This window comes from Nannospalax galili, unplaced genomic scaffold (genome assembly GCF_000622305.1).
Source record: "Nannospalax galili isolate Female #2095 unplaced genomic scaffold, S.galili_v1.0 scaffold305, whole genome shotgun sequence".
NCBI classification, from domain to species: Eukaryota; Metazoa; Chordata; class Mammalia; order Rodentia; family Spalacidae; genus Nannospalax; species Nannospalax galili.
In genome coordinates, this window is record NW_008356258.1 from 4249551 (window position 1) to 4277409 (window position 27859).

The following is a 27859-nucleotide window of genomic DNA, read 5'->3' on the forward strand; positions in this document are numbered from 1 at the left end:
CTGGTGCCCATGGAGGCCAGGAGAGGGTATCATTTCCCCTGGAACTAGAGCCAAAGACAGTTGTTAGCCACTGTGTGGATGTGGAAACTGAACCTGGATCCTCTGTAAGAGCAGCCAGTGTTCTTAACCACTGAGCCATCTCTCCAGTTCCAAAAAAAAAAAAAAAAGAAAGTTTTTTAATCATCCATCCAAAACTCCACTACTGGAAATGAATTCCATAAATTCGGTGACTGTCTAAGCAGATGCAAGCACTATTGCAGTACGCTGCTTCTCCATCCATCTGGACTATCTGCAAACAGAAACATGCCCTATAAACACATTTGCATTTTATAAAACCAAATGCAGAGCTATGAGATACAGACTGGCCTACATTTTGCCTTGTCTGTGAACATTATTGCATTATGAAATATTCTGGATGAACTCACCTTTTTTCCTTTTCTGTTTATTTCTCAGTTGTATTTCATGTTCCTTTGCCCTCTTTTCTAATGAATATTAGTTCTTCCTCAATTCTGCAAGAATACTTTATATGCCTATGCATTTTAACTTTATCCTTCATGTTATATATTAACTTTATCTGTTTGCCCCTTCCCTCTTATTTGTGTGTACATTTACTTTGTGTAGATACACTCTGTGAGTAAATCTGTGCTTCCTTCTTTGATTTCTTTTTTGCTTTCAATAAAGCGTAGAGCCTTTAACCTTAGAGCTTTACAGTTGTTTTCCACCTTGACACCCACTAATCATCACCTCTGCCAGGGAGTTCAGTGAACCTGACCAGTTTAAGTATGCCTTAATAAGAGGTCCATGATAACTGAGACTTATATAAGCTGCTTACTAGATGTTAGTCAGTCCACCCTTTGCCCAACTCAGAAAACCAAGGTGGAGGCTAGGTGACTTGCCTGAGATGCCACAGCTAGTAAAGAGCAAGATTTAGCCTCAAAGGTAGTAATCGAAATCATGTCTCCACGGGCTCTTTCCTGGTTCGCCTACCCTCCCCAGCAGGAAACCTCCTCCAGCAGATCACAGGCCTGGCTGCTGCTTCTCCCACTTCTGGGCACATTCTCTACTGGACTGTCTCCCCATGCATTGCCTGCATGGTGGCTTGTTCTCCTCAGCTTGACTCTCAAATCCGTCTGCCACAGCTCTGATTGTCTCTCACCTCCATGTCCTAGGCCTCTTTCTTGCATATATTCTCTTCCTGTCTCCTTCATGGGCTCATGGACTTTGCTTCTCAAACATCCCCCTTGGTCCTCTCAGTCCAGCTTGTCTGTAGTCTCCTCTCCCTTCTCCTCCCCGTAGACTCTGTCATGCTTTGGAACTCCACATTCTTCCTCAGTTGTCCTGAATATGCCCATTCTCCTGCTTGCACAGAGTAACAGTTCCAATTATTGATTTCGGAGAGGCAGCCAAATATTAGTGACCACTGACCAGACCCCATTCTCCCTGACCCCACTTAGAGACTGGTCCTTGTTCTGTGCTTAATCCTGGATAAAGAGACTTGTATACTTGGGTTGACAAGCCTTTGAGTGGACAAGAGAGGGGAAGGAATGTAGAATGTAAGTCACCTCAAGCAGCAGTCTGTGAGTGAGTACAGTGAGTGTGATGATCACCATTGCATCCCAGATCTGTCTTTGATGGGTCTATTTGCCATCAGACCTAAAGCCCTGTAGAGTAGGGTTTTTTTGTGGGACTTACAGGTGTTGTTTTGTTTTGTTTTGTTTTTTTGGTCTTTTTGAGACAGGGTCTCCCTGTAGCCCCAGCTGTCCTGGAACTCACTATGTAGACCAGGCTGGCCTTGAACTCACAGAGATCTGCCTGCCTCTGCCTCCTGAGTGCTGGGATTAAAGACGTGCACCACCACACCCGGCCCCCAAATGTGTAGCCTAAGCTGGTCTCCTGCCTCTGCCTCTTCAGCATATCCTACCCGTATGTGCCACCACTAATCGGTGGGACTTACAGGTTTTTGAAATACCTTTAGAATCAATAAAAATGACTACATACTTAATATCGGGTAGATTAAAAGAGTATAAAGAAGTAAAATTCCATGATCCCATTGCATGTATGGTTGAAGTTTCCTGTCATTTCTAGAGTTTATTTTTGTGGTGTTTACACTATGATAGATGGCTCCCACCAGTAGGGGCTTTATCATTGAAGCTTTTCTTTTTCTCCTTTCAAGTCCCATGTGTTAATCAAATGTCTGCTAGAACTTCATAGATTCCTGATTGGATTTCTGGACCTAACCTTTTGAGAAGAAAAGTGAAATGAGCTAAACTTTGCTTTTTCTTGAAATGAGTGTCTTAAGAACCAATAGAAAAAGGACTTCTAGGCTAGGGGGCATGCCTCTACCTCATGTGGTACTGTGCCTATGAAGTCCTTGGAGGAAGTAGGGCCTCCTACAAGGACCTAACATGCTGAAGGTGTAATTTTTTAAAAATACTTTATTTTTATTTTATGTGTATGAGTGTATTTCCTGCATGTATGTAAGTACACCCGGGTTGTGCATTGCTCACAGAGTTCAGAAGAGGGCATTGGATTCCCCTGGAACTGTATTAAGGACAGTTGTTTGCCGCCATGTGGGTCCTGGGAATCAAACCCAGATCTTCCGCAAGAGCAGCCAGTGCTCTTAACTGCTGAGCCATCTGTCCAGCCCCCGAAGGTGTAATTTTTAAGCCTTGGGTCTCAGTGCCTGAGTGCCCCCACCCCCCACTTGTTGGTAGAACTTCTGCTTTAGTGGGGCAGAGTAGAAGAAAGAGAAGTAGTTAACACTGGAAGATGGTAAAGATACTTTAAAGGGCAGAGGTTCCTCCCACCACCTCTGTGAGCCTGTTACTAGGCCATGCCTGACACTTAGAAGAGGAAGAAACCCAAGTTTTAAATAGATGTGCATGTAGCACCGAACTTTGAACTCTCAGTGTGTTGTCTGTTGTATTAATTTTTTCATAGCCACATCTACAAGGCAAGTTCTGGCTTTATTTATCCAAGAACCTGTGCCAATTTGGGACATTCTGTGGCAGTTTGGCTCTTTGCCTAAAGTTCATCTGTAATCAAATGAAAACAATAACACAGTTCATAACTCACCTAGGTTGATCTGATTTTGCTCCAGCAGCAGTAATTCACTGAGTTACATGCATCAGATGAACAGGTGGAGGCTGGAGTACCTCCTGCTGCCCAGAGCACAGCGTCACCCCTGAATCACTGGCCTCATCTTAGGCCCCTGGAAGTTCCATAGACAACAATTATTCTTCTTTCTCTTTTTCTTCCTCTTCCTCCTCCTCCCCTCTCCTCCCCTTCTTCCTACTTCCTCTTCTTCTTCCCTCTTCCTCTTCCTTTCTGTATAGCTTGAAAAAGTAGAGAAAGGAGGGACGTGAAAACAAATTAGAGACTGAGAAATGGGAGTCTTGATGGAGTTGGACCTCCAAAGTTAAACAGAGGAAGTCACAGGTTTCTCTTCGTATTGAGTCTCTGGAAAGTGCCAAATGTGTCCTTTGTCCTCTTTAGCAGGAAGATCTTCACAGGAAGAAGAAGCTTGAAGAGAAAAGAGAAGGAAACGTGCCAAATCTAAATTGGAATAAGAACCGAACATGTAGAAAAAACAAGAAGAGGGGTGCTGCTCAGGCCTCCAGGTATGCAGTCTCTTTACTAGTTTGATCCACATTTCCCTTTCAGCATTACCTTTCATTTCTGTAAAGTTGGGTAGGAAATAGAGTATAGTGTAGTGTTTTTAGATTGAAATGTATTTGTTAACACATTTTCTCATTGTGTTTTTAGTCTTTAAAAATACCATGAAATGGTCTTTAAAAATTTTTATCTGTCTTTTATAAAATGTTGAAAGCCATGGGAAATTTTAGAGAAAAGACCTAAGCCATCCCTCATGACAAAGCCTCATTCTGTGCATGTATAGCTGGAGCATTTGTGGAACAGGGCTGAGAAAGAGGCATCCCCTGCCCTCTGGGCCTGTAATATTGAGATAGAAGAGTTGCCATCCTCATCATAACCTTTACCTCAGAAAGGATGACTATTCGGCTTCAGAAAGTGAGGTTCCCATATGGTACAAGGCTTGCTTCAGGCCACGTGGTTGGTGAGGCAGACCCAGGGTGGAACCTAGGCAGTTGGCACTATGCCTTGGAAACCTGCTGCTTGGAGACACTTCATCTCCTCAGATGTTCATTTCTTCTGGAAGATTAGGGAGTTGGCAATGTGTTAGAAGCCCTGTGTTGCTGGGATCCAGAGCTAGCTCTTTAAACCAACTGTACTATAAGTTTCTCAGCTTGGGAATTGTAAATATGTTCATTCTGACTCCATATCCACCTCTGAGTTTTGGTTTCTCCTCTCAGACTCCCAGCACCCACATGTATATGGGAGTCTCTAGGGACACTCTCCCTTGCCTCATCTTCCTTGGGGATGTGAGCAGGGCTTTTTCAGGTTCCTTTTGTCTGAAGGATGTTCCCAGCTTTCTATAGGAAGCTCATTCCAGCTCCTGATACCTGTTCATCATAGTCCCTGAATAGCATGAAAGCCATGTCTTGCCAGGATCTTCTCTATGTTCCCCACATAGGCTTTTCTTTTTCTGAGTCCTGGTATCTAGAGATGCCACCACCTTGTGAGCTTTAGGTATTTTAATGTACTATTGCTGACAGTCTCTCCAGCACATACATGTTTGAGTGGGGGTAAGATTTCACCATGCTGCAGTTGAACTCACTGTTGGAAGGGTCTGTGGCAGAGCCACTGTGCTGTGTAGTGGCAGAAGCAACCATGGTGCAGTTTATGTCTGATCCTGGTCACCAAGGAGGTTTACATGCAGAGCTCAGATCCCCAAGGAAACTGCCATTGAGAACTCAGAACCCCAATGAAGCTGCCACCGAGAGCTCAGAGCCCCGAGGAAGCTGCTGTTCAGTGTTGTCATAGCTCCTTGCAGGTCCCATCTGTACTCCTGGACAACAATCAAGTGGTAACTCCAGGGTAGCTTCTAGGTTCTGTGCTATACCTAGTTCATACAGAGCAGTCAGCATAGTGGAAATAGGAGGAAATAAACGCGTTGCACACGGTATCCTATATGGATATTTTACTATTTACTTAATCTGTTGCTGTGATAAGATACCATGACCAAGGCAACTTATAGAAGGAAGAGTTTATTCATCTTTTGAGTCCAGAGGAATTACAGTCCATGATGAAAGAGAAGGCATGGTGGCAGAGGTGGCCAGAATAGAAAGCCGAGTGATCATATGTTCAAGCAGGCATAGGCATCAGAGGACGACTGGAAATCTGGTAAGGCTTAAGAACTCTCCAGTCCTTCCCAGTGATGTGCATCCTCCAGCATGCTCACACTTCCTAAAGCCTCCCAAAACAGCACCACTAACTTGGGACAAAATGTCTAAATAATTGAAGTCTGTGGGGTACTCCATTCAAACCACCACATTCCATTCCCTCACCCCCATAGCCTCATGGCTATATAAAATGCAAAATGCATTTGGTCTACCTTCAAAAGTCCCTGTAGTCTTTACCAGTCTCAATACTATTCAAAGTCCAGAGTCTAAAGGCTCTTCTAAGACTCAGGGCAATCTCTTAACTGTAAGCTGTATAAAATCAGAAGATTAATTACGTACTTCCAACATACAGTGGAACTGAATACACACGCCCATTCCAAAAGGGAGGAATGGGAACATAGGAAATACAGGACCAAAACAAGACCAAAACCCATCAGGGATACCACCAAATCCAGTAGCTCCATGTCTGACTTCTGGGATTTTACCTTCAAAGGCTTAGATGGCTCAGCCTTTAGATGGCTCAGCTGTGTGCAATGTACATCTCTCTTGGGCTGGTACCACTCCCTTATACTGCTCTTCTTGGCAGATGTCCCATGGCTCTAACGTCTCCAGTGTCTTAGGGTCTCCACTGCCAACAAGGTTTTACCTTCACAGCTTCATATAGTAACCTGCCAGGGCCTCTTGGCCTGTCAGGGCCTTCTTTATGTAGGGATACCCCTGCTGCATGCTGCCTGGCCTCAGCAGCTCTCTTAGACCACTGAGGAAGAGCTGATGATGCCTTTACTCTTGCTCCCTTCATGCCGCTAAAGCGAGTACCATGTGACTGACACTGCTAAATTCAGCTGTGAGGCTAGGATGGACCCTGGCCTACTTCATCCACATTAGCAGCTTTTCTGTGCTGTGGTTTTCTAGGATAGAAAACTCTTCCAGCATTTTTCCTTTCATAAATTGGAGGCTTACCTGGGTGTGGTCTTGCCCTGAGGGTGCGCCTTCCATTTTTCCAGTGCAGATCTCTAGGCCTCTCCTTAATGATCTAATCTCCTTATCAAAGAGAGCCTCTCTTTTAGCACATGCCTTGGCTCCAACATTAAGCTTCCTACTGCTCTTTTTCAATTCAAACTGTACATTTTGCATTTCTTTCTGCCCCACTTGATCCTTTTCACTGTAGAGCTGCAGACTAGTCACCATTTATAGCCACACCACCATTTCTGTGTTAGGCTGCCTTGAAGTTTCCTCTGCCAAAGAAATTAGTCCATTACTTTTAACTTAGCTTCAGACAGGCTCTTAGGCTGGGGGCAGACTGCAGCTAGGTGATTTGCCAAAATGTCGCAGTGGCTGCTTAAGTCCTTATTTCCCTCTGGAGTGACTGTGCTCTCAGCACTGTCTTCTTCCAGGCTCTTACTAGAGTGGCCTGTAAGCTCTACTTATGGCATCCAACAGCTTTTCTAGTCCAAACTTCCAAAGTCTTCCATATTCCTCCAAAAATCCACAGTCTTGTTCTCACAAAATTAGCCCATGCTCTGGTGCCAGCTTCTGTATTAGTTACTTTTCTGTTGCTGTGGTAAGACACCATGCCAAGGGTAGCTTATGAAAGAAAGAGTTTATTTGGCTTATGGTTCCAGAGGGATTAGAGTCTGTGATGGCAGTGGCCAGAGCAGAAAGTCAAACATTCACATCTTCAAGCAGACATAGGAAAGAAGCAGAGCATAACTGGAAATCTGGCAAGGTTTAAGAACTTTCAAGTCTACTTAAAGTGACGTGCTTCCTCCAGCATGACCACACCCCTAAAACCTCCCAAAACAGCACCACCAACTGGGGACAAAATGTCCAAATAATTGGAGTCTATGGGGGACATTCTCATTCGTACCACACAGGTATTTACACTAAATTATTGGAAAGCTGCAGCACAGTGCCTTGCAGGAAAGAAACATCCACCTTTTTGCATTCTCTTACCTGTATTTTCCTACACCTGATAGACTTTGAGTTCACTTTAAAGTATTATATTTTCCTAGGTATGAACATATAGAAGGATAAAAATAGAGTGTAGTTTCTCAGGAAAAAAATTTTATTATTTTTATTTTTTGTGTATGAGTGTATTGCTTGGATGTTTCTAAGTGTACCCATGTCGTGCAATGCCCATGGAGGTCAGAAGAAGGCATTGGGTCCCCTGGAACTGGAGTTATAGACAGTTGTTAGCCACCATGTGGGTGCTAGGAATCAAACCCTGGTCCTCTGCAAGAGCAGTCTGAGCTCTCAACCGCTGAGCCATCTCTTTAGACCCTCAGGAAACTTTTTTTTTAAAAAGAAGATTTCTGAGATGCCAAGGAAATGATTAAATTGTTTAAAAGTAACTTTCAGGTAGTCTGTAGCTGCTCAGTGCTGTGAACATGGTACAGAAAGAGTAGGTAGAGGCTACTGCACTGTGTCCTCTCTGTGCTTTTCCTGCCCACATACCTTCTGCCTTGATCTGAAGCAGCAGCATCATGTGCCACACCTCACATGTCTGCTTTCTTACTGTCCTACACACCTGACAAAGTACTGCAGTGGACTGTGCCAGAGAATCATTTAGTCACTTCCAGAGTATTTCTGTATTTCTTTTTTTCTTTTGAAAAAAGGAACCTAAGGAAACAGGGGCTTCCAGGCCTCTGGGAACTTGCTCATATGAACTTACAACAATGGTGACAACATGCACAAGACCCATGCCAACTCATTGAGACAAAAACCCAGCATAGAACTCAGGAAATGGGCAACTTTAGCCAAGGAACTATTGACTGATTACTGCAGGGTGAGAGACAGTTGTTGTTCTTTAAAGGAGAGACTCTAGGTAGGCTGACTAGACTCCAGTGGATGAACTTGCACCAAGGGGCATCTGGATACAAATGTTTGACCCGATAGGCCTTAACATATATGACAGAATGCATGAAATCCAGTGGGGGCACGATGGAGGGGTATGGGTAGGGGAAGGGGTCTAAATTCAATTAAGATCTATTGTATGAAATGCACAAAAACTCAATAAAAATATACATAAAATTTTTTATATTTGTGTGTGTGTGTGCGCACAGGTGTGGGGGGAGTGCATGTGTCTATGGAGGTGTGTGCATATGTCATTGTACACACATGTGGAGTGCAGAGGTCGATGTTAGGTATCTTCCTCAATCAGGTCACCTTATATTTTGAGACATTTCTCAGTGAAATGTTTCTCATGGAGCTTGAATCTCACTGATTGGCTAGAATGACTGACCAGGGAGTTCTAGGAATCCTCTCTCTACTTCTAGGGTTTACAGGCATGTGCTTCTGTGCCTGGATTTTTACATGTGTGTTGGGGATCAAACTCAGGTCTTCATGCTTAAGCAGCAATCTGCCCAGCCTGTGTTTCTACTTACCTGATTGTATTATAATTCCTTCCTTGAGGAGTTCATGGCTTAGTAAACAGAGGTGTAGTTTAACTTCAGAACCTTTTGAGGAAGAACTTGATTATGGGGAGCATAGCGATCAGTAAGCAGAATGTTTGCTAGATGAGTGAGAATAGGTTTGAGCCGACATTCAGTGTGTTCAGCCAGACACTAAGCAGCAGGCTCTTCCATTGAAAATGGAAGATAAGCCAAGATTCCTGGACGCTGGTCCTGAACCTGCCAGTTGTCCTTGAGTGACATTGTGGTGTCCATTCTTCTTACTATAAAATAAGAAAATAGAGCAAATGAGCCCAAACTATTCAAGCTCCAAAATGACAACCTATGTCGAGGGTCATGGTGTCAAGACTTAGTGTAGTGACTTGTGCCTGCTAAACACATGCTGTACCATTGAACCACAATTCCACCCCCCATACCTTTTAAGGGGCTTCCTCGCTTATCACTTTCCTACTGGTCTTAGAGAGGAGGCTTAGCTTGTACCAAATTGATACTTTGACCTGACAAGCCTCATGAGAAGAAGGTGCATTTATGTAACAACCATGGAGATGTGATTTTTTTCATAGCTCTCCTAGGCCTTCTGAACAGAGTGAACTGAAACTTGTGTGCAGTGACTTTGAGAGGCCGGAGTTGAGCAGTGACATCGGAAGCTGGTGTGTACAGGAAAGCACCAGGGAGATTTGTAAAGCAGGTGTGGAAACTGCGGGCAGCTCCCCTGCACGGAGAGAGGCGGGTAGGTAGTGTGGTTTCCCATGTAATCTTTACTTCAGAGAGTCCAGTGTGTGAGAAATGTCACTTTATAGCCATTCAGTTATTGGCAACCTGCATGGAAAGTTGTCAGGCTGAGATAAAAAAGTGTATGTTCCCAGCCAGGTATGATGGTGCATGCCTTTAGTCCCAGCACTCAGGAGGCAGAGGCAGGCAGATCCCTGCTGAGTTCAAGGCCAGCCTGGTCTACATAGTGAGTTCCAGGCCAGCTGGAGCTATAGGGAGGCCCTGTCTCAAAGACACCAAAGGAAAAAAAAAAACGTATGTTCTTTTGAGCATGAGCAAGTCTCTACTGTGCACTCCTCCTGCCCTAAAGCCTGTGCATTCCCAGCTATCCCTGTGCAAACTGCTGAAGGAGCAGGGTCAGCATGGCTCTCAGCAGAAACCCATGGGGAAAGAGAGGAGAGGATGGTAAGTCGGTGCTGTCCCACCCTGAGCAGGCTAGTTTTTGCAGAGCCAGGCTGCTGGTTCACCTGGGGACTTCTGGGTAATGTCCTGGGAATGGGAGCCTTAGGGACATCAGAGCCAGGGTAGAAGGGAGGATAGTGAGGCAGAGGGCCATTGAAGGGGTGTGGCATATGATCCATCCCACACTGACCGTCCCCGTACATCAGCTCTCTACAGGAGTGCACACGAGGTGGAACTGTCTGTTCTTCTCTTGCTCATTCTCTTGAAAGAAGGTTGTTACTTTTTGGTCTTAATCAGAGTTTCTTCCCCCACACATCAGTAATCAGCAATGTTTTGAAACCTTTCATGAACATTTTAATGAGAGAGGAGAAAATGGTCTGCAAATCTCTCATCTGTTCAGTTGAATAGACCCAATTCTCTTGATAGAAATTTTATTTCTAGAAATGTTTTTGTTAACTTTAGTCCGCTTTGTGCCCAGGGTTACACTTTATGAGCATGCTAAACCAGTGTTCCTCCGCTGAGTTCACTGAGCCCCTGGAGTTATTCTCAGATGCAAATTCTGCTTGGTTTTAATGTTGGTCCAGAGACAGCAGACTTTGCCCCTGCTCTACTGTTTCCTCAAATCCAAGAACTTCTTTTTTCTTGGTAGCTGAGTAGAGGTGGTGGCCCTGAACCTGACCCTGCTCTTCCTAACCTCACCTCTCCACTTGTTACCAGTGGCCCTAGTTGGAACTGTCTCAGTGAAGCACAGCCCCTCTTTCATCCCCTCCAGACAGTTACTACCGGAAGTCTGAGAAGAAGTGTGTGGACAAGTTTTGCTCAGACTCCAGCTCTGACTGCAGCAGTTCCTTGAGCAGCGTGCGTGCCAGCAGGGGCAGCTGGGGCAGCTGGAGCAGCAGTGGCAGCTCTGACTGTGACAGGAAGCCAGTGGTGGATGCACAGCACTTCCTGCTGGCTGGTGAGTCCAAGCACAAGGTTCAGGCATCCCTCACAAAAGACAGAGCAGACCGTGGCTTTGAAACTTCGCTTGCCTCAAACTTATTGCTTTCCTTTCCTCCTCTGTCCCTCCTGACCACCACCATGATGGGTATTATTCCATTTCTATCTTTGAAAAATTCAAAGACCTGTACATTTGAATGTCTTTTTATTATGTTAAAATATTTCAAACAATTTTAACCATGTGTAAGTGTACAGAGTAGGATAAAGCTAAGCAGTCTATGTGAGCACTGGAGCACCTCAAACGGAGCTGGTCTGGGTGCATGGCAGTCAACACGCAGTGGAAGGGGTCTGACTTATTCTAGTCTGGAGGTCTCAGGAAGGATGAGCAGGAGTGGACCTGGTCCTGCTGCAGGGATGTGGACAGCATGGGGAGGGTCTAACTAGCTATGCAGAGCAAATGTGAACCCCAGAGCAGGGAGAATGTCCTTGAATTCTTATTAATGTTAGGAATCGGTATTCATACTGGTTAAGGTCACATTCACATTGTTGTATGGCCGCCATCACCATCTACCACAAGAACTTTCTACCCTTCTAAACTGAGATTCTGTTTAAATAGCACCCCCATTTCTCCCCAAGCCTCTCTTCCAGTCTCTGTCCCTACAAATTTGACTGATAAGGCTATCTCAAACAAGTGGAATTATGTATGAGTGTGGATCATTGTCTTATGTGGATTATGGGTCATGTATATTCGTCATCTGTAGATCATGTATGATGGTGGACCATATGATTGTGGATTGTGGATGATTGTCATATGTACATCATATATAAGTTTGGATCATGTATGATTGTTTTATATGGATCATATATGATTTCAGATGTCTTATGTAGATCATATATGGCTTTGGATTATGTACAATTGTTTTATATGGATCACATATCATTGCAGATCATGCTTGATTGTCTTATGTGGATTAGGTATGATTGTGGATCATGTCCAGTGTCTTTTGGTGACTGGCTTATTTCACCTAGCTTAATGTCCTCATGCCTTATCTGTGTTGCAGAACATGTCAGAATTTCCTTCCTTTTCAAGGCTTATTCATATTCCTTTGTGTGTATAGAGTATGTTTCTCTATCAGTTATGTTCATCAGTGGGCACTTGGTTGCTTTACATTTTGTTTATTGTAAACAGTGCTGCTATGTACATTACCCTCCTTTACTTTTGAGAATTTAATGATACAGGTGGGATCAGAGTTCGGAATATGTTTTTGTCACCTAGAATTAATAACTCTTTTTCACATTTACTCTTGGTATTGTTTTTAAATTTCTCTCTCTGTCTCTGTCTCTCTCTGTCTCCCCCCCCCCCCCCCCCCGTGTGTGTGTGTGTGTGTGTGTGTGTGTGTGGAGGCCAGAAGACAGCTTTTGGGAATTAGTTCTTTCCTTCCACCATGTGGGTTCCTGGGATTGGACTTGGGACACCAGGTGTAGTCACAAGCTCCTTCAGCAGCTGAGTTATCTTGCTAGCCCTCTTTTTCTTCTTTCCTTGTTTGTTTGTTTTTTAATTTAATTTTATTTATTATTTTTCTTTTATGTGTATGAACGTAGTGCCTGCATGTATGTGAGTACAACTGTGTCATGCAATGATGCAGAGATCAGAAGAGGGCATCGGATTCCCCTGGGACTGGAGTTAAGGACAGTCTTAGCTGCCATGTGGGTGCTGGGAATTGAGCCCAGGTCCTCTGCAAGAGCAGTCAGTACTCTTAACTACTGAGCCATCTCTCCAGCCCTGTCTGTTTTTCTTTTTATTATTATTATTATTTTTTATTTTATGTGTATGTGTGTATTGCCTGCATGTATGGAAGTGCACCATGTCGTGCAATGCCCGTGGAGGTCAGAAGAGGCTGTCAGATCCCCTAGAACTGGAGTTACAGACAGTTGTTAGCTGCCATGTGGGTGCTGGGATCTGAACCCAGGTCTTCTGCAAAAATAGTCAGTGTTCTTAACTGCTGAGCCATCTCTCTGGCCCGTTTGTTTTTTAAGAAGAAAAAATACCTTAATCCTCTATCCACTTTCTCCTCCCTGGGAATCACTACTATTAATTCGGTGTGTACTTTTAGTACATTTTTCAGTGTTCATAATTCCATCAGCCAGACGGGACTGTTTGTTTTTAGCTTATGTAAATGAGACACCGACTCAAAGGAGCATCTGCTGCTTGCCGTCTTTCACTCACTGCTGAATTTTTTTGTAGTCCTGTGCTCACAACTCATTCTGTTTAGTTATTTTCAACACAGTGAAAGGGAAGAGCAGTGAGACCCATTTAGGCTTTACTTCTGTGGTGCCTGTGTTTGTGGAGAGGCCCAAGCATCCCTGAGAAGGGCAGGTATGTGTCCCTGCTCCCTGGCTGGAACTGAGGACTTGGGCTTGGAGCAGTTTTGCTTTGTTCAACACCATGCAGCGTACTGGACAGTAGCTTAAGCCTGAGCCTGTGACTTCTTCCTCGAGGCCTAGGACACTTGCCATCTACCTCCTGCCCTCCCCACAGGGTTACCTGCAGCACTAGACATGCCTGGAGCCCAGTACCAGCACTCAGGAAGGCTACAACAGAGGGATTGTGAGTTTCAGGTCAAAGGCAAAAGGACAAGACCTTGTCTCAAAAACAAAAAAAGGGACTGTGTTTTAGCCCAATGGTAGTGTACTGGCATAGCATGTGCAAGGCCCTGTGTTCCCATCACTGCCAAGAAGTTCCAAATCATGAGATGCCAATGCAGTAGCAGCTGAAGGCCCTGGAGAAAGACCCCACCTGTGACTCCAGCCAGCGCTTCTCAGATCCTTTCCATTTTCTCTCCCCACTGACATTTTTTTAATTCTTTCCTAATACCCTCCAGAACATTCTAACACCATAGATAAATACTACATGTCTTTTTATTTCTGAGGATTGTGCTTTTATATGGAAAAAGATAAGATTTTTCTCAGCCTCTATGAAACAAACAGCTCCCTTCCTTTGGGACAGTGTCAGCCCCAAGGAAACACAAATTAGGTGAAGGTGGACATTTAGCATTTGTTTGATGGTGGAGAACACTTTCCTGGCAAGCAGCAGCTTGGTTTTCATGTCCTACTGTTTGCGTTCTTTCATCTATCAAAGGATTGAGGGTTATCTATCTGGTGGTGCTAACATGGGGCTGGAAATGAATACCTAACATTGAGAAAAAAGTAGAAGGGCAGTTTTTGCTTGGCAAGAAAGGGTGACATTGGAACAGTGGTAAAATTATCAAAGCTGTTACTGTACAGTGATGTAGCATACGGTCTTTAAGTTGTATTTGAAGGTTACATTATGGCAGGAAAATGTCCTGAGTTTGAATCCCCAGCACCCACATGTAAGCTGGGCATGGTGACATGGTAGGACTGGAGGGCCAGTGCAGAGAATGGCAGATTCCTCCAGCTTATTGGCCAGGGTGTCTAGCCAGTGGGTGAGCTCTGGGTTCAGTGCAAGGCCCTGTCTCAGAAAACAAGGTGGAAAATGGTAGAGGAAGACACCCAGCATTGATCTCTGGCCTCCACATGCGAATACATACTTGCACATACACATATACAAATATACATATACAATAAAAGAAGGAATGTGTGATTGTCAGTTTAAAGTGAAAACAAATCACTTGGGGCAAATACCAACAATCTGCTTTTAGAAGACAGCTATGCTAACTACTATACCATCACCACCCATCTCTGCATTTTAATACTGAGTATACAGTTGAATTACAAAGACAGCCTCTGATGTTGTGTTATTGTTAATGCAGGAGACGGTGTTTCCCACCACAATTTTCCCTCTGAGGCTCCCATCGCCTTGAACCTCTCTCACCATATCTGCAGCCCCACGTGAGTGCTCAGCATCCTCACTACCACAGTGCTGGATGTTCTACTTGGTCTGTCAGTCAGGGTGGTACTTGTTGGTACTTTGTTCTAAAGGTTAAAATATGAAAGCCTTTTAAAGACACAGCAAAGCAAAATCTGATATTTATAACTCAAAGGAACAATCATTTCAAGTAGACAGGGTTGGTATGGGAGTGTCTGGTTTCAATAGCTTGTCAGGGACACCACCACACTGGAAAACATGTCTCCTCTGAAAGCAGAAAGAGGAAGCAGGAGTTACTAACGATGGGTATGATCTCCCATGGGCTAGGACTTGAATTAAAACAACACTGATGGTTCCAAGAACATGGTAGACACATGTACAGTTTCTCTGGGTGATGCTTCCTGCCGCATTGGATGAAAAAGACAGGTACAGCCATCCCTCAGTGTCTGTATGCATGGGTTCCAGGATCCACACACATTCCAAACTCTACAGTTGCTTAAGTCCCTCATGGATAATGGCACATGCCTATAATCCTAGCACTCAAGAGGCTGAGACGGGAGGATTGCCGTGAATTCATCTAGCCTGGGCTGTATAGCACAAAGTACTAGGCCAGCCGACCAGGGCTACATGGCAAGACCCTGTTTGAAAATAACAACACCAAAGTGGCAGTGTTTGCACAAAACCTGTTCCCATCCTCCCATTTCCATTAAATCGTCTCTAGATTGCTGATAGTGCCTAATGCAGTATAATGCTTATACTACATTATTTAGGGAATAGTGACAAGAAGATAAGTTTATACATTTTCAGTATGGACTCAACCTTCTAAGGTTTGATTCCAGAGTACATGTTGTTTACAATGAAATGTTTCCCCTAAATGTTTTCAGTCAGTGCTTGGCTGAGTCCACTCATGTGGAAACTGGTGACAGAGAGCCAGCTGTACCTTTCATAGTGGGAGGACTGCAGGGTCTGCATGAAAGAGCATTTCAGAGTGGCACGTGGTAGGTTTCCTGGGTGCCTCCCTGTGAGACGACAGGAGGATGGAAGCAGAGGGGTAGATAGGGAAGAGGAGAATCGTGAGCAGTAGGAAAGCTCCCTGTGAACATTTTGTTAGAGGAAGAAAGTAGACCATCTGTGAAGAACTGTGTGGCCTGGGGTAGGCAGAGTGGAAGTGCAGCTGACCTCACCATGGCTGCATTGTTCATTCAAGTAAGGAAGACTTCACTGGGCCTTGGGTATTCAGTATCCTCAACTCCTGTCTGGCTGTGTATCTTTAATATCTGTGTGTTTCTGTGGGGAATTCATGTGAAAATCGAGTAAGATTTGGTTATGCAGTTTCTGAATTTCTTTGTGCACAGAACTCAGTATTTCCCTCCTGCCACTGCCCACAGAGCTGAGAGTGGCGTCCCGAAGTTCACAGAGCCTTCCCGTCCTGGTCCTCCTGCTGCATCCGGGGGTGCTGAGGAAGAAAAGGGTAAGGCCCTATGTTGGGCATCAGCCAAGTGCTCTGCACACCTTCCTGGCTAGGAGCTGGAGAAGGCACCACAGGGGACCCCTCCATGCCTTGTTTGTAGGCGTTAGGAGGGTGCCTGCTTGTGGACAGCCATGGCTGTCCCAGGTAACCCTTGGCAGCAGTGCTGACACAGATCCTAGTTCTGCTGCCCCGGGACATCACGGAGCCCCTCACCTGAGCCTCCTGCTTCACTGAGTTCACTTCTCTAGTCAGAGATGACGGAAACTAGGAGGGCATGTAGCCCCAGAGAAGCCAGACTCAGCTGGGGAGTGAGCTGGGGGTAGGGAGTTTCCCTGCCCTCACCTGTCCCTCTCCTCCCCCAGCTCACCTTGTCCTAGGAGCCTGCTAACTTGGCCCCAGCAGCTGGGTGAGCAGCCTTGCCGCCTGCACCAGTGCCGAGGCAGAGAGCAGAGCTAGCTCCCACCTCTTGCATGTGGGTTGATGGTGGCCTCAGACCATGGAGATGGGGGTGGCTAGAGGGAACCCCACTCCTGTCGGGGACTGTCAGTGAGGACCTTGCTGCAGCCCCACCCCTTTCTGTTTTCTCTTTCTCCTACCTCTTCTGTCTTCTACCTCTGTCTTTTCTCTGCTTTCCTGTTTTATTCTAGGACTTCGGCCAAATCAGGGTCAGGAATCATGGCAGGCATGCCTCATTTTCACTCTCCATGACAGTATTAGCTTTGGTATGCATACTTACCTCTGTGCGTGTAATTCATGCCAAACAAAAAGCTGCTCAGTTGGAAGCTGAGTCAGGAGAATGAGCCTTCCAGGTCAGTCTTTTACATAGTGAGACCCTGTCTCAAAACAGAACAACAAAAGCTGTTCTGCCCAGTGGAGAATTCCCCCTAGGAAAGCATAAATAAGGCCACGTGCTGCTGTGTTCTCAGCTGTTAGATTATTAACAAGCAGGATTATTCATGAATCAGACCTAATGACTAATTCAAATAAGATAAATGTTTTTAATGAAATAGAATGGAAAAATCCATTCATTTCTACTTCACCAAGACAAGCCTGGAGGAAGATTTTAGATGGTACTACTGCTGTTTCTGTGAGGTAATAGAGGATAGGCTTTAATTAATGACAGGGAACAGTTTTTTAAAAAGTGAACAACACAACTCTAAACAGATACCCAGGACTAGAATGTAGCTGAGTGGTAGAGCACCTGTGTGCTTGCTTGCCCTAGTTCTCACTACCAAACCCAGATGCCTGTTAGTGTGTGTTACTTTATGATCTTGTTTTGACCCTTAGAGATTTCTGTGTGACCTGGTATCCCCAGCTGTGTTTATGTTTCAGATGCCTTTGACTGGCACTCATTAATAATCTACAATAACTTTTTGATCGCCTTTTCTTGAGCTCACTAAATAGATTGTCTCCATGGTCTGGCTGTGTGCCAAGTGATGGTCCTGCTCATTTTTCTGTCCCTCTCCTGTCACATACTTCATTTCTGCCCTGCAGTACTGCTCTGGTCCCTGGGAAGCCATTTTTTTGACTCCTGTATATTACTGTCTTCATTTTGCAAAGACTATGGTAGTGTTGCTCATCCTGCCCAGCCCCACCTGTTCTGAGGAGTAACATACACCTGCTGGCCAGCCCTGGCATTTCCAGCCACTCCTTTCATGTAGCCCACTATGGCATCTGCTGCCCCTCCTGGTTCCATCACTCTCCCCCTCCTGTCCCCACACTTCACCACCTTCTTACATATGTGCAGGAACAGAAGCCACTGTGAAAACTTGTGTTCAGCAGTCCTGCTGCTCTACCTTTCCTTGCTTCCTGCCAGAAGCATAGTGCCGAATCTTTCCAGGAGCTGTAGGCCCAGTCCTCTCTGGCCTCATCCCTCCCTTCCTTTCACCCTCTGGTCACGAGAATCCTTGCTGTGGAGACTCAGTAATACCCAGGTCCTTTGGAGACTGTTCCCATCCTGGCATGAGCTTCCCAGACACATAGCTCATTCCCTGTCCTCAGTCACACCTTCAGTGGAATGTGCCCTCAGTGAGATCTGGACCACCCTGCTCAAAATTGCCACATGACCATCTGCCATGTTGTGCTTCTGCTCACTTGAGCATCCTTCACTGCTGTACCCTGGGATCTGTGACAGAGCCTGCCAACCATGTCAGCAGACAGTTGTACACCCTCTGAGGCAAAAACCAAAGCAGACGCTGCCTTTTAGCCTTAAATCCTGAAATAATGTCCCCAAAGGAGTCAGAAAGCAGCAGAAGTTACCATGTGTGTGTGCGTGTGTGCGTGTGTGTGTGTGTGTGTGTGAGAGAGAGACTGTTTTCTGAAGGGAGGAGGAGAGGAGCTGGGTGCTGTGGGAGGGTGACTGAGGGCCAAGTGGGGAAGGAGGTGTACTGACAGGCCTCACGGTCCTCCTTAGGTCTGTATCCACCCGGAGACCTGTGGTCTCCCCAGCCAGTGTGTCTGACCAGCAACTTCAACTGCCCTGTGGAGAACAGCACACCTGGTGTGACTCAGGAGCCTGCCCCCATCCCTGACAGGTAGGCCTCACTGCTCTGGTCCAGCTCTGCTTGGCCTAAGCTTGGCCTAAGGCCCTGTAGCTAGATCTAGAACTCTGTTAGGGCGTCTTCTCGTACCATGACTGAGCCCTTGGGGGCTTTTAGCTGTGTATTTTCTGCCTTTTAGAGTTGTATTATGCTGTTAAAACAAACCAGGCACTGAGAGAAACATGAAATAAAAGCACTAAAGCTGGTAACCCTGTCAGACTTTCCTCTGTAAATCTAGGGATGATGTCATATATGAAGCAAATTTGAAAGACACTCATTTCCTGGTCCCTGGCTGAGTTTCACTTTCCCATGACGTTGTTCCTGAACATATATTTACAAATTTGGAGAGCCTGATTATCAAAATACTGTTATGCCTCTTCAGTTCGCCATTCAGTATTAATACTCATTCAGTTAGGGGACCTGGAATAATGTTGATGTCTTTGTTGTCAAAGGATCCGCTTGAAGGCTTTGGCTTTAGCTTATAGCAGCATTGTTTCCTGTGTTTTCTGCAATTAGAATTCAGTTTGCTGTGGTGATCACAGTGGGAGTCTGTCTAGTGGTGACTTCTAAGCCAAATGTCTGTTGTGTTGTGTGACAGGTAGGCATTTGATTAGCAGAACCAAGGTGAAGCCCTTCAGGTCTGTGCTGAGACACTTTGAGGCATCCCTGTTGCTTTTCTGTGGTGCTGATAAAGCTGCAGCCAGCTTCTGTGTCTAGCTAGACCTCACAAATAGTGTTAGGAAGACAGTGTGCCTGCCTGCCCCTTGCCCAAGCCAGCTGTCCTGCCAGTGGGATGTCATTGGCAAGAATCATTGAGTAATAAGCCTTTAACTCTGACTTGACAAAACACATCTTTTATTGTCCTGAATTGGGGACTTTGCAGGTTTGGATTTGGGGGAATAAAACTGTTTTCTTGTCTTTACTTGATCTCTGGTTTGCTGCTTCTGAAACTAGACCTTATTTCTTTGTAGCAGTTTCATTGATTGGAGTGCAACTTGCGAAGGCCAGTTTCCCAGTGTTTATTGCCCACTGGAACTGAATGAATACAATACCTTTCCAGAAGGTAAAAGCCTTTGATCCATGCTAGTGCCATTCTTTCATTCCCAGAAGGTCAAAGCAAGCGGTGTGTGGACTTTACCACTCACGAAGAATGCGCCTTTCAGCAGTGAGGGGACTTGAGAACACTCCTGCGCTGGGCTACTCTGGATCCATGCGTGCACACAGACATAGGCAATTTCGAATGGGCCCCCAGCAGCCCTCAGTCTGATATCTAGGACATTCTTTGTGTAGCGTTGCTCCATTTAGTCCTGTAAATTGGGCAGAACTGGATCATCTCTTTTTCTGTGGACCTAACAGTGTAACTTAATCTGTTGGGAGGCTGGCTCACTAGTTCTTAGGCAGACAAGTCTCATGAGATACAGATTTTTTTTTTACCATATCCTGACTGCCCTGGGGTATGAGAGGTGCTGCAGAAGGAGGGAAAAAAATCTGCAGCAGAAATTGTGGACAACTACAGATGTGTAGTCTCAAATCATATGTCATAATAAATAATTTAAGAATTAAGGTATTGCCCCAATAATCATTTGAAAACTATAGAATACATTTGGTCCTGCTTTCTCACCCCAGCACTATCTCCAAGCAAGTCCTGTGTCAGGGCTCCGGCACATGCATCGCAGTGGGCTAGCCACAAGGGGGAGCTTTGGTAACTTCCTCCCATGGGGACTGGGAGGCTTTGTAACCCTTACTTTCTTGCAGATGTCTAAGAAGTACTTTGTTCACAGTTAACTTTACTAGACCCTATTGTACACGCAGGTGGCTGAGATGGCATGGCAGGCAGTTAAGAAAACTGAGAAGAGTATAGCTTGGTGATAGAACACTTGCCTAGTCTGCATGAGACCCTGGTGGTCTATCCCTAGCTTTGGGGAGCTAGAGGTTGTTAAGGATAGGTAAGACCTGACACTGTTCACATCAGTGTTCTAAGCATACTTAGTACCCTGGAAATACTCCCATGAAATGATTAAAAAAAAGACACATAAACCCCAAGGAACACTTTATGCTCTGAGGGCTCCAGGTGGTATGTCTTAACTGTCAGACTAGCAAGGAACCCACATATTAGGTCTGCCTTTAACTGGTTAGTATAGTAAATCTCAGGAAATTTTCCATTCAAGAGTGAGAATTCAGTAATGTTTATGAAAATGTTCCTGCCTCCCATTCCTCATAGAAAACATGAATTACACCAATGGCTTCCCTTGCCCCACAGAAGTTCAGACCGACTTCATTGGCCACGGCTCTCACTCTACCTGGAACACCCCAGCCAACGTGCCCACTGCCTGGGGACATGCCAGTTTCGTCAACTCTCCAGTGAGTATTGCTCTTCCCATATAGTTCCGGTTCTCGTTAACCCTTATTCCTGATCTTGGCTTGCTTCAGCATTGAGTTCAGACCAGGCAGAGCTGGTGGGGTTTCTTGTCACAAGAGCAGACTGGCCATCTTAGGGAGGAATGTGTGTGTGGACAGATGGTAGAGACTCATAGCCAGGATAGTCCTAGACTTCACCAGAGTAAAACTGAGGTTGGGCCAGGAAGCCTGTGACACAGCTGTCTTTATGTCACCTCTGTGGTCTTTCAATTGTGATAGAAATGAAATGGAAGTTCCACAAGGTCATTGCATCAGTCACCATGTCCATGACACGCTTTCTTTTTTTACAATATTTTATTTATTATTTTTATGTTATGTGTATGCGTGTATTGCCTGCATGTAGGTAAGTGCATCTAGTCGTGCAATGCCCTTGGAAGACAGAAGAAGCTGCCGGATCCCCTGGAACGGGAGTTACGGGCAGTTGTTAGCTGCCATGTGGGTGCTGGGATTCGAACCCGGGTCATCTGCAAGAACAGTCATTGCTCTTAACCGCTGAGCCATCTCTCTAGCCCCCTGCCACACTTTCTTAACTATATGAAGGATATTTGACTGTGAGTCCTTCCTTAGATTGCAACCAAGTTTATCCAATTAGAAAGAATTTCATAGTCCTCCTTTTGAGAGAAATGGAGTTAAAGCAACCCAAACTGTTCAGACCAGTTTAACAGCTCCCAGGTAACTTGGCTGGTGCCATGTTGGTATCCCCTGGAGTGTCTGTTCAGCCTCAGAGTTGCCTCTTGAAAGCCTCTTCTCCTTTGTAAGCATTTTTCTCTTCTCTGTTTTCACTTAGTCTTACCTCACCAGCACTCGAAGCTTGTCTCCCATGTCTGGACTTTTTGGTTCCATCTGGGCCCCGCAAAGTGATGTGTATGAAAATTGCTGCCCTATCAGTCCAACCACAGAGCATTCGACCCACATGGAGAACCAGGCAGTCATGTGCAAAGAGTACTACCCAGGGTTCAATCCGTTTCGTGCCTATATGAACCTGGACATATGGACTACCACAGCAAATCGCAATGCCAACTTCCCACTGGCCAGAGACTCTAGCTACTGTGGGAATGTGTGAAAGGATTGGGATTTTCAACAATGTGAATAAAGGGCCTTGTGTTTTGATTACTAGCATAAACTGGTTGTTGAGATAGATTATGACATTGGTGGATATTTTGGCACTTTTATAAAAAATAAATGTTTTTTTATGAAATCTGGGTGCTCTGTCTTTGGAACTTTTTATAAAATGTGTTGGAGACTCACCATCCGTCTGTGTAACTCCCACCATTCAGGAAGTGAGATGGTAAAAGGAAGGGAGTGGCTGGTCTCGTCGGTGAACACTGGACCCCAGGAACATTTGACATGAAGCTGCTCCAGCACCATTCTAGAAAGTTTGACTTAGTTCATCGATGGTTCTGGCAGTCAGGGCTTTTGAAAAGCCCCACATAGCTTATCCCTACAGCCTATGAGAAGAAGCCTGGCTAGAAAAGCCTGCCTAGCAGGAAATCATTTCCCTGATGGAGGCCCATGATAGAGGGCACTGTTTTCTGTCCCCCTTATGGTGATCATTCTTCCTGCCCCTCTGCCAGGCCAGTCAGTGGGAACTTCTGGGAAGTGTTGGCCTTCCTTCAGGAAGGGGGCTCAGCTCAGTACTATTGCGTAGGAGACTCAGGTACTGGTGCCAGACAAGTGTGTCTGCTTGTCACTGACCTTGGGAGCCTACTTCATGGTGCATTACCAATCTGCCATGTGTAAACTTTGAAAACATAGTTTTCAATAAAAGTTGTTTTAATATTCTACTTTGTCTTTATTGGAGATTCAAGTTGGAGTGGTTGGAGTAGGGCGTTACATCTGTTTGTTTGGGGCTCATTCCTTTTACTTTGGTTGAGTTGGGGGCCAGGACAGGAAACACGTGTCTATAAGCTCAGGACTTCCCCTCATAGGGGAGCTTCTGGGAGGTCTCCAGTTGCCAAGTCAGAATCCTGGTTTGGCTAAAGCAGACTACCACTCTATGAGTGAATCATTTTGTTGTTGTTCTGGACACATACCCAGTAGAATGGAAAACAAGAACTTAAGTATCTTAATACTAGTGTTAATGGCATTATTCACCAAAACCAGAGTGGAAACAGCCCATATTTGTTGACAGCTAATAAACTAGTTTATCCATACCACAGAACATCATTCTGCCTTAAGGAGGAGAACTGCTATGTGCTGCATGGATGAGCTTTGAAAACATGCTGAGTGGAATAGGCTGGGTAAATACTGTGTGGTTCCTGAAACCTGGACTAGACAAAGGGACAGCAGAAAAGCGGCTTCCGGGCTGAGAGGAGGGAGTGGGGATTTAGTGCTCAGCAGCATAGAGTTCCAGTTTGGGACGGTGAGTTCTGCAGATGGATAATGGTTATGCAACATTTGAACAAGAAATCCAACGAGCTATACACATACAGTTAAAATGGTTAATTTTGTGATGTATATTCACCACACTAAACAACTAGAAGAGAGCCCTAAAACATGTTCAGGGTCAAATTCACCCCTCTGAATTGTTTTTCTAGTGTTTTCCTTCTTTATCTCAGTTCCTCACCAAGAAAGTGAGAGCACAATACATTTTTAGAGAATTTATTATTTTATGTGTATGAGTGTATTGCCTGCATGTATGTAAGTGTATCCATGTCATGCAGTGCCCGCAGAGGCCAGAAGAGGGTGTCAGATCCTCTGGAACTGGAGTTACAGATGGTTGTTAGCTACCGTGTGGGTACTGGGAACTGAACCCGGGTCCTCTGCAAGAGCAGCTAGTACAGTGCTCTTAATTGCTGAGCCATCTAGCAAGCCCCTCACTGCATTATTAACTGAGGACTTGCAAATTCAAATTATAAATGAATAGCAAAATCTTTGCATTCAAATTGCAGTATGTGGTTTGAAGAATACTTATCTACGTATGAAATGATAGGGTCCTCTGCAAGAGTACCTAGTACAGTGCTCTTAACCACTGAGCCATCTCTCCAGCCCCACGATACGTTTTTTATTCTGTTACACAAAGTGAAATTCTTCACTTTCACCGGAATATCATTTTTAACCTTAAGACTAAAATAAGGAACCTGGAAGTTTTCATTCCCTTAAATATTCATGCAACTGAGGCTGGGAGCTGGCCCTGAGGCCATGGTCATAGAGCAGAGATAAGACCCTATGCATCATCATAACCTAGAAGCAGGACAGGAGAGAAAATATTAAAGATTGAAGCATTCAGTCCTCTAGGGGTCATTGAGATGTGAATTAGGGGGAGTTGGCAAGCAGGTCCTCCACAGTGGTCAGGGAAAGTTTCCGAGGTACATTTATTTGAAGTAGAAACTTGAACCCCAAGAGAGTTACAGGGCCAAGGTCAGTGGGCAAAGCAAGTACAAAGGCCCTGGATTCTGCCACTCCTGCACCTGGGGCTTGTTGATTTGGGGGCCACAGTGGAAGGATAAGTCCTGTTAGCCACTAAAAGAGGAATATTTTCCTGCGTGTGCAACAGAAAGCACTGTCACCTAAATTTGAAAAGAACTGCTTAGAAGTTGGCCACCACGGTCTAAAGGATGAGGGAGTGATGGCATGTGTAGATGAAAAGTCCTGCTAAGGTGTGCACAGCACGCCCATCCCTTGGCCTTGTGAAGGGTTAAAGTGATGCATGGGTCTGTCAGGGCCCACGGTGGAGCTGTGAGGAAGGGGAGCAGTGTGGCTCCCCCGGACAGCGCGAGCTGATGGCCCTCAGGGCCCTGGGCACAGTGCCACATGAAGTCATGAAGAGGTTCCTGCAGTTCTGTATCCAGGGCACTTCCACCTGTCTGCAGGTGTAGACGCCACAGCACGGGGAGCCCGAAGGTCACCTGCCTTCAGCCTGACCACCTTGGACCCTGCCACCCCTGTCCACGGACGTCAGCCTTGTCACCTTGACCCCGACCCCAGAGGAACGCCCATCTGGGCACTGCCCACACTGACTTCAACCTCACCACCTGCCAACCTTCGCTGTTCCGTTTCCTCCTCTGCACTAGGGGATAATAGTGGTCTGTGCCTCCGAGAGGATTAAATGACTTGGTGATTAGATAACACAGCACAAAGACCCTCAACCCTCATTGCTGTTACTTGATATAGTCACTGTCATCACTTGAAAGAACCAGTGGCAGGATAAACATTAGGTTTCAGCTTGGCAGGGGTCATTTTTATATGTAACTGGTAGGATTCCAGATTACCTGCCTTGTGCCTTTAAAACACCAAGAATTGACGCTGAAGGAAAATAATGACAGATGTGCACAAAGAATGCTTTTTTATTTACTCATATTACAAATGGACTTAGAACATTTATAGTCAAAATATAAATACAATAACATTTATTTTACACACATTTTTTTTCTAAAACTGGGACTTGAACTTAATCACACCTTCACTGAGCTGCATCCCCAGCCTTTCTTGTTTTTTGTTTTTATTTTGAGATAGGTTCTCACTAAGTTGCCCAGGTTGGCCTTGAATTTGTAACACTGCCTCATCCACGCAGGTTGTTGAAATTATAAGCCTGTGCCACTATAGCCCCCTAAATTTTTAAAAAACTTTTACCTGTATCAGTGTTTTGCCTACGTGTAAGTGTACCTTTGCTTGCAACGCTCATGGAAGCCAGAAGAGGGCATCAGATCCCCTGGAACTGGCGTTAAGATGATTGTTAGCTGCCAGTGTGTGTGCTGGGAACCAAACCCCGGTCCTCTGTAAGAGTAGCCGGTGCTTAACTGCTGAGCCATCTCTCCAATCCCCTAACTCTTTCTAACTGTATCTTTGAATTTAACCAGAGAAGTCATTAACATGGCCTGTTAAAAGTGAGTCACTTTTCTTACTTTACTTTTCTTGAGTATAAGACATGAAAAGATAGCTGAATAATTGATGAAAAAAACAGTTCAAAGTAATGTATACTGAATGTTTCTAAGTGGTACTTCTAGCAGAATTTTGCAAATTCTGCATCTTGCCAGACATTCATGAAGGTTGTGGTGGTTAATCTTGGACGTCAACTTCACTGGATCGGAAATCATCTAAGTGAGAAACTGCTGAGCACAGCTGTGAGGGAGTTTTTTGCTGCTGTTGTCATTTGTTTTGTTTTGTCTTTTAGAGGCAGAATCTCCCTTTAGCCCCAGTTGGCCTGGAAACTCACTATGTAGACCAGGCTGGCCTCTATTTCATAGAGATTTGCTTGCCTCTGCCTCCCGAGTGCTGGAATTAAAGGCGTGTGCTAACATGCCTGCAGGATTTTTCTTCATAGGTTATTTGAAGAGAAAAGACCCACTGTAAATGTAGACAGCGCCTTCCAGTGGCAGTTGATAAAAGGAAGTCTAAGGGAAAGGCTTTGCTCTTTTCTGGCTTCACATTTAGCTGTGGCCACCTGCTGTCACATTCCTTTGCAAATACCAAACCCCACCCTCTTCTGGCTCCCAACGGAAGACCAATGGCTTCCCAGGCATCCTCCAGGTCTTTAGTGCCAGGTTAGAACTGCTGAGGCATCCAGCCTCCTGGACTAAGCAACTCCTGGATTCTCAGCCTCTCCAGGGTGGGACAGCCATCATTGAACTGCCCAGCACGTATTGTGTAAGCCAATGTAATACATTCCCTTTTAATATATACTCATTCAATGAGTTTTGTTCCTCTAGAGAACCCCAATCAATGCAAAGGTCAAGGGTTTTTGTTTTTGTTTGTTTGTTTTTTTAACCTCCTTGGGATTTTAGTTTCATAGGAAAGAACTTAGAAATTTAAAAATCCTGATTCTGATACTTCTTTTAAGTGAGGATATTGAGGTTGGTTGGCACTCGAGTTTTGTTATGAATTCTGTGACTTTGGGGGCACTTAAGTGGAGTATGTATTTTTTTTACCTGTATGTATTCGCATGTGTGGATGCACACGTGTGTACTTGTATATGTGAACATATATTTGTGTGTGTGTGTGTGGTGTGTGTGTGTGGTGTGTGTGTGTGGTGTGTGGTATGTGTGGTGTGCGTGTGGTGTGTATGTGGTGTGTGTGTGTGTGTTGTGTGTGTGTGTATGTATGTATGGGGGTGTGTGTGTGTGAATAACATGCGCAGTATCTCTGAAGGTACTCTGACACTGTGTGAGCTGTGCTTGCTTTATAAAAGGCACTGTGCAGAGGTTTCAAGGAAGCTCTGCCGGGATGACCTCTCTCAGGACTGATGCTGACCCAGTGTGGCTGAGGCATTTTAGAAGCCAGGTACCTTCCTCAATCAGTCTCTGCCTTATTTATTTATTTATTTATTTATTTATTTATTTATTTATTTATTTATTTTTGAGACAAGGTCTCTCACTGAATTTGGCACTTACTGATTTGGCTAGGCTGACTGGCTGACTAGCAAGTCCCAGGAGCCCTCCTGTCTCTGCATCCCGTGCACTAGGATTATAGGCATGCACCACTGCACCTCGTGGGTGTTGGGTATCAAATGTGGGTTCTCATGCTTGTACAGCAAGCACTTGACTGACTGAGTCATCTCCCTAGTCTACTTTCTTACTTTTTAAGATAAATATTTGAGACAATATGTAGTGAGATGGAACTTGTTCATGTGGATCAAAGTACCATTCATTTCATTTAGATAGTTTTGTTGAAAGTAAAACTTTCTCTTTAATTTTAAGAGTGACTATACTTTAAAAAATATGCATCATGCCGGGTGTGGTGGCGCACGCCTTTAATCCCAGCACTTGGGAGGCAGATCTCTGTGAGTTCAAGGCCAGCCTGGTCTACATAGTGACTTCCAGGACAGCTGAGGCTACAGGGAGACCCTTTCTCAAAAAGACCAA

General features: G+C 45.0%; 1 protein-coding gene across 9 annotated transcripts in view; it reads left to right on the top strand.

The window, feature by feature from the left end:
• The window catches only part of Tmem131l (transmembrane 131 like), a 186733-nt gene extending 164483 nt beyond the window's left edge, over positions 1 to 22250 (top strand). The window contains exons 27-35 of one of the 9 annotated variants that reach the window (XM_017803530.1): positions 3496 to 3620; positions 9235 to 9401; positions 10617 to 10802; positions 14575 to 14653; positions 15986 to 16101; positions 18515 to 18635; positions 19613 to 19704; positions 20863 to 21002; positions 21847 to 22250. In XM_017803530.1, coding sequence (XP_017659019.1) covers positions 3496 to 3620; positions 9235 to 9401; positions 10617 to 10802; positions 14575 to 14653; positions 15986 to 16101; positions 18515 to 18635; positions 19613 to 19704; positions 20863 to 21002; positions 21847 to 22122 — 1302 coding nt within the window. In that variant the 3' untranslated portion in view covers positions 22123 to 22250. The remainder of the gene's footprint in view (positions 1 to 3495; positions 3621 to 9234; positions 9402 to 10616; positions 10803 to 14574; positions 14654 to 15985; positions 16102 to 18514; positions 18636 to 19612; positions 19705 to 20862; positions 21003 to 21846) is intronic. The other 8 variants (XM_008854277.2, XM_017803531.1, XM_017803527.2 and 5 more) reach the window with 8 other exon arrangements.
• The last annotated feature ends 5609 nt before the right edge of the window (positions 22251 to 27859 follow it).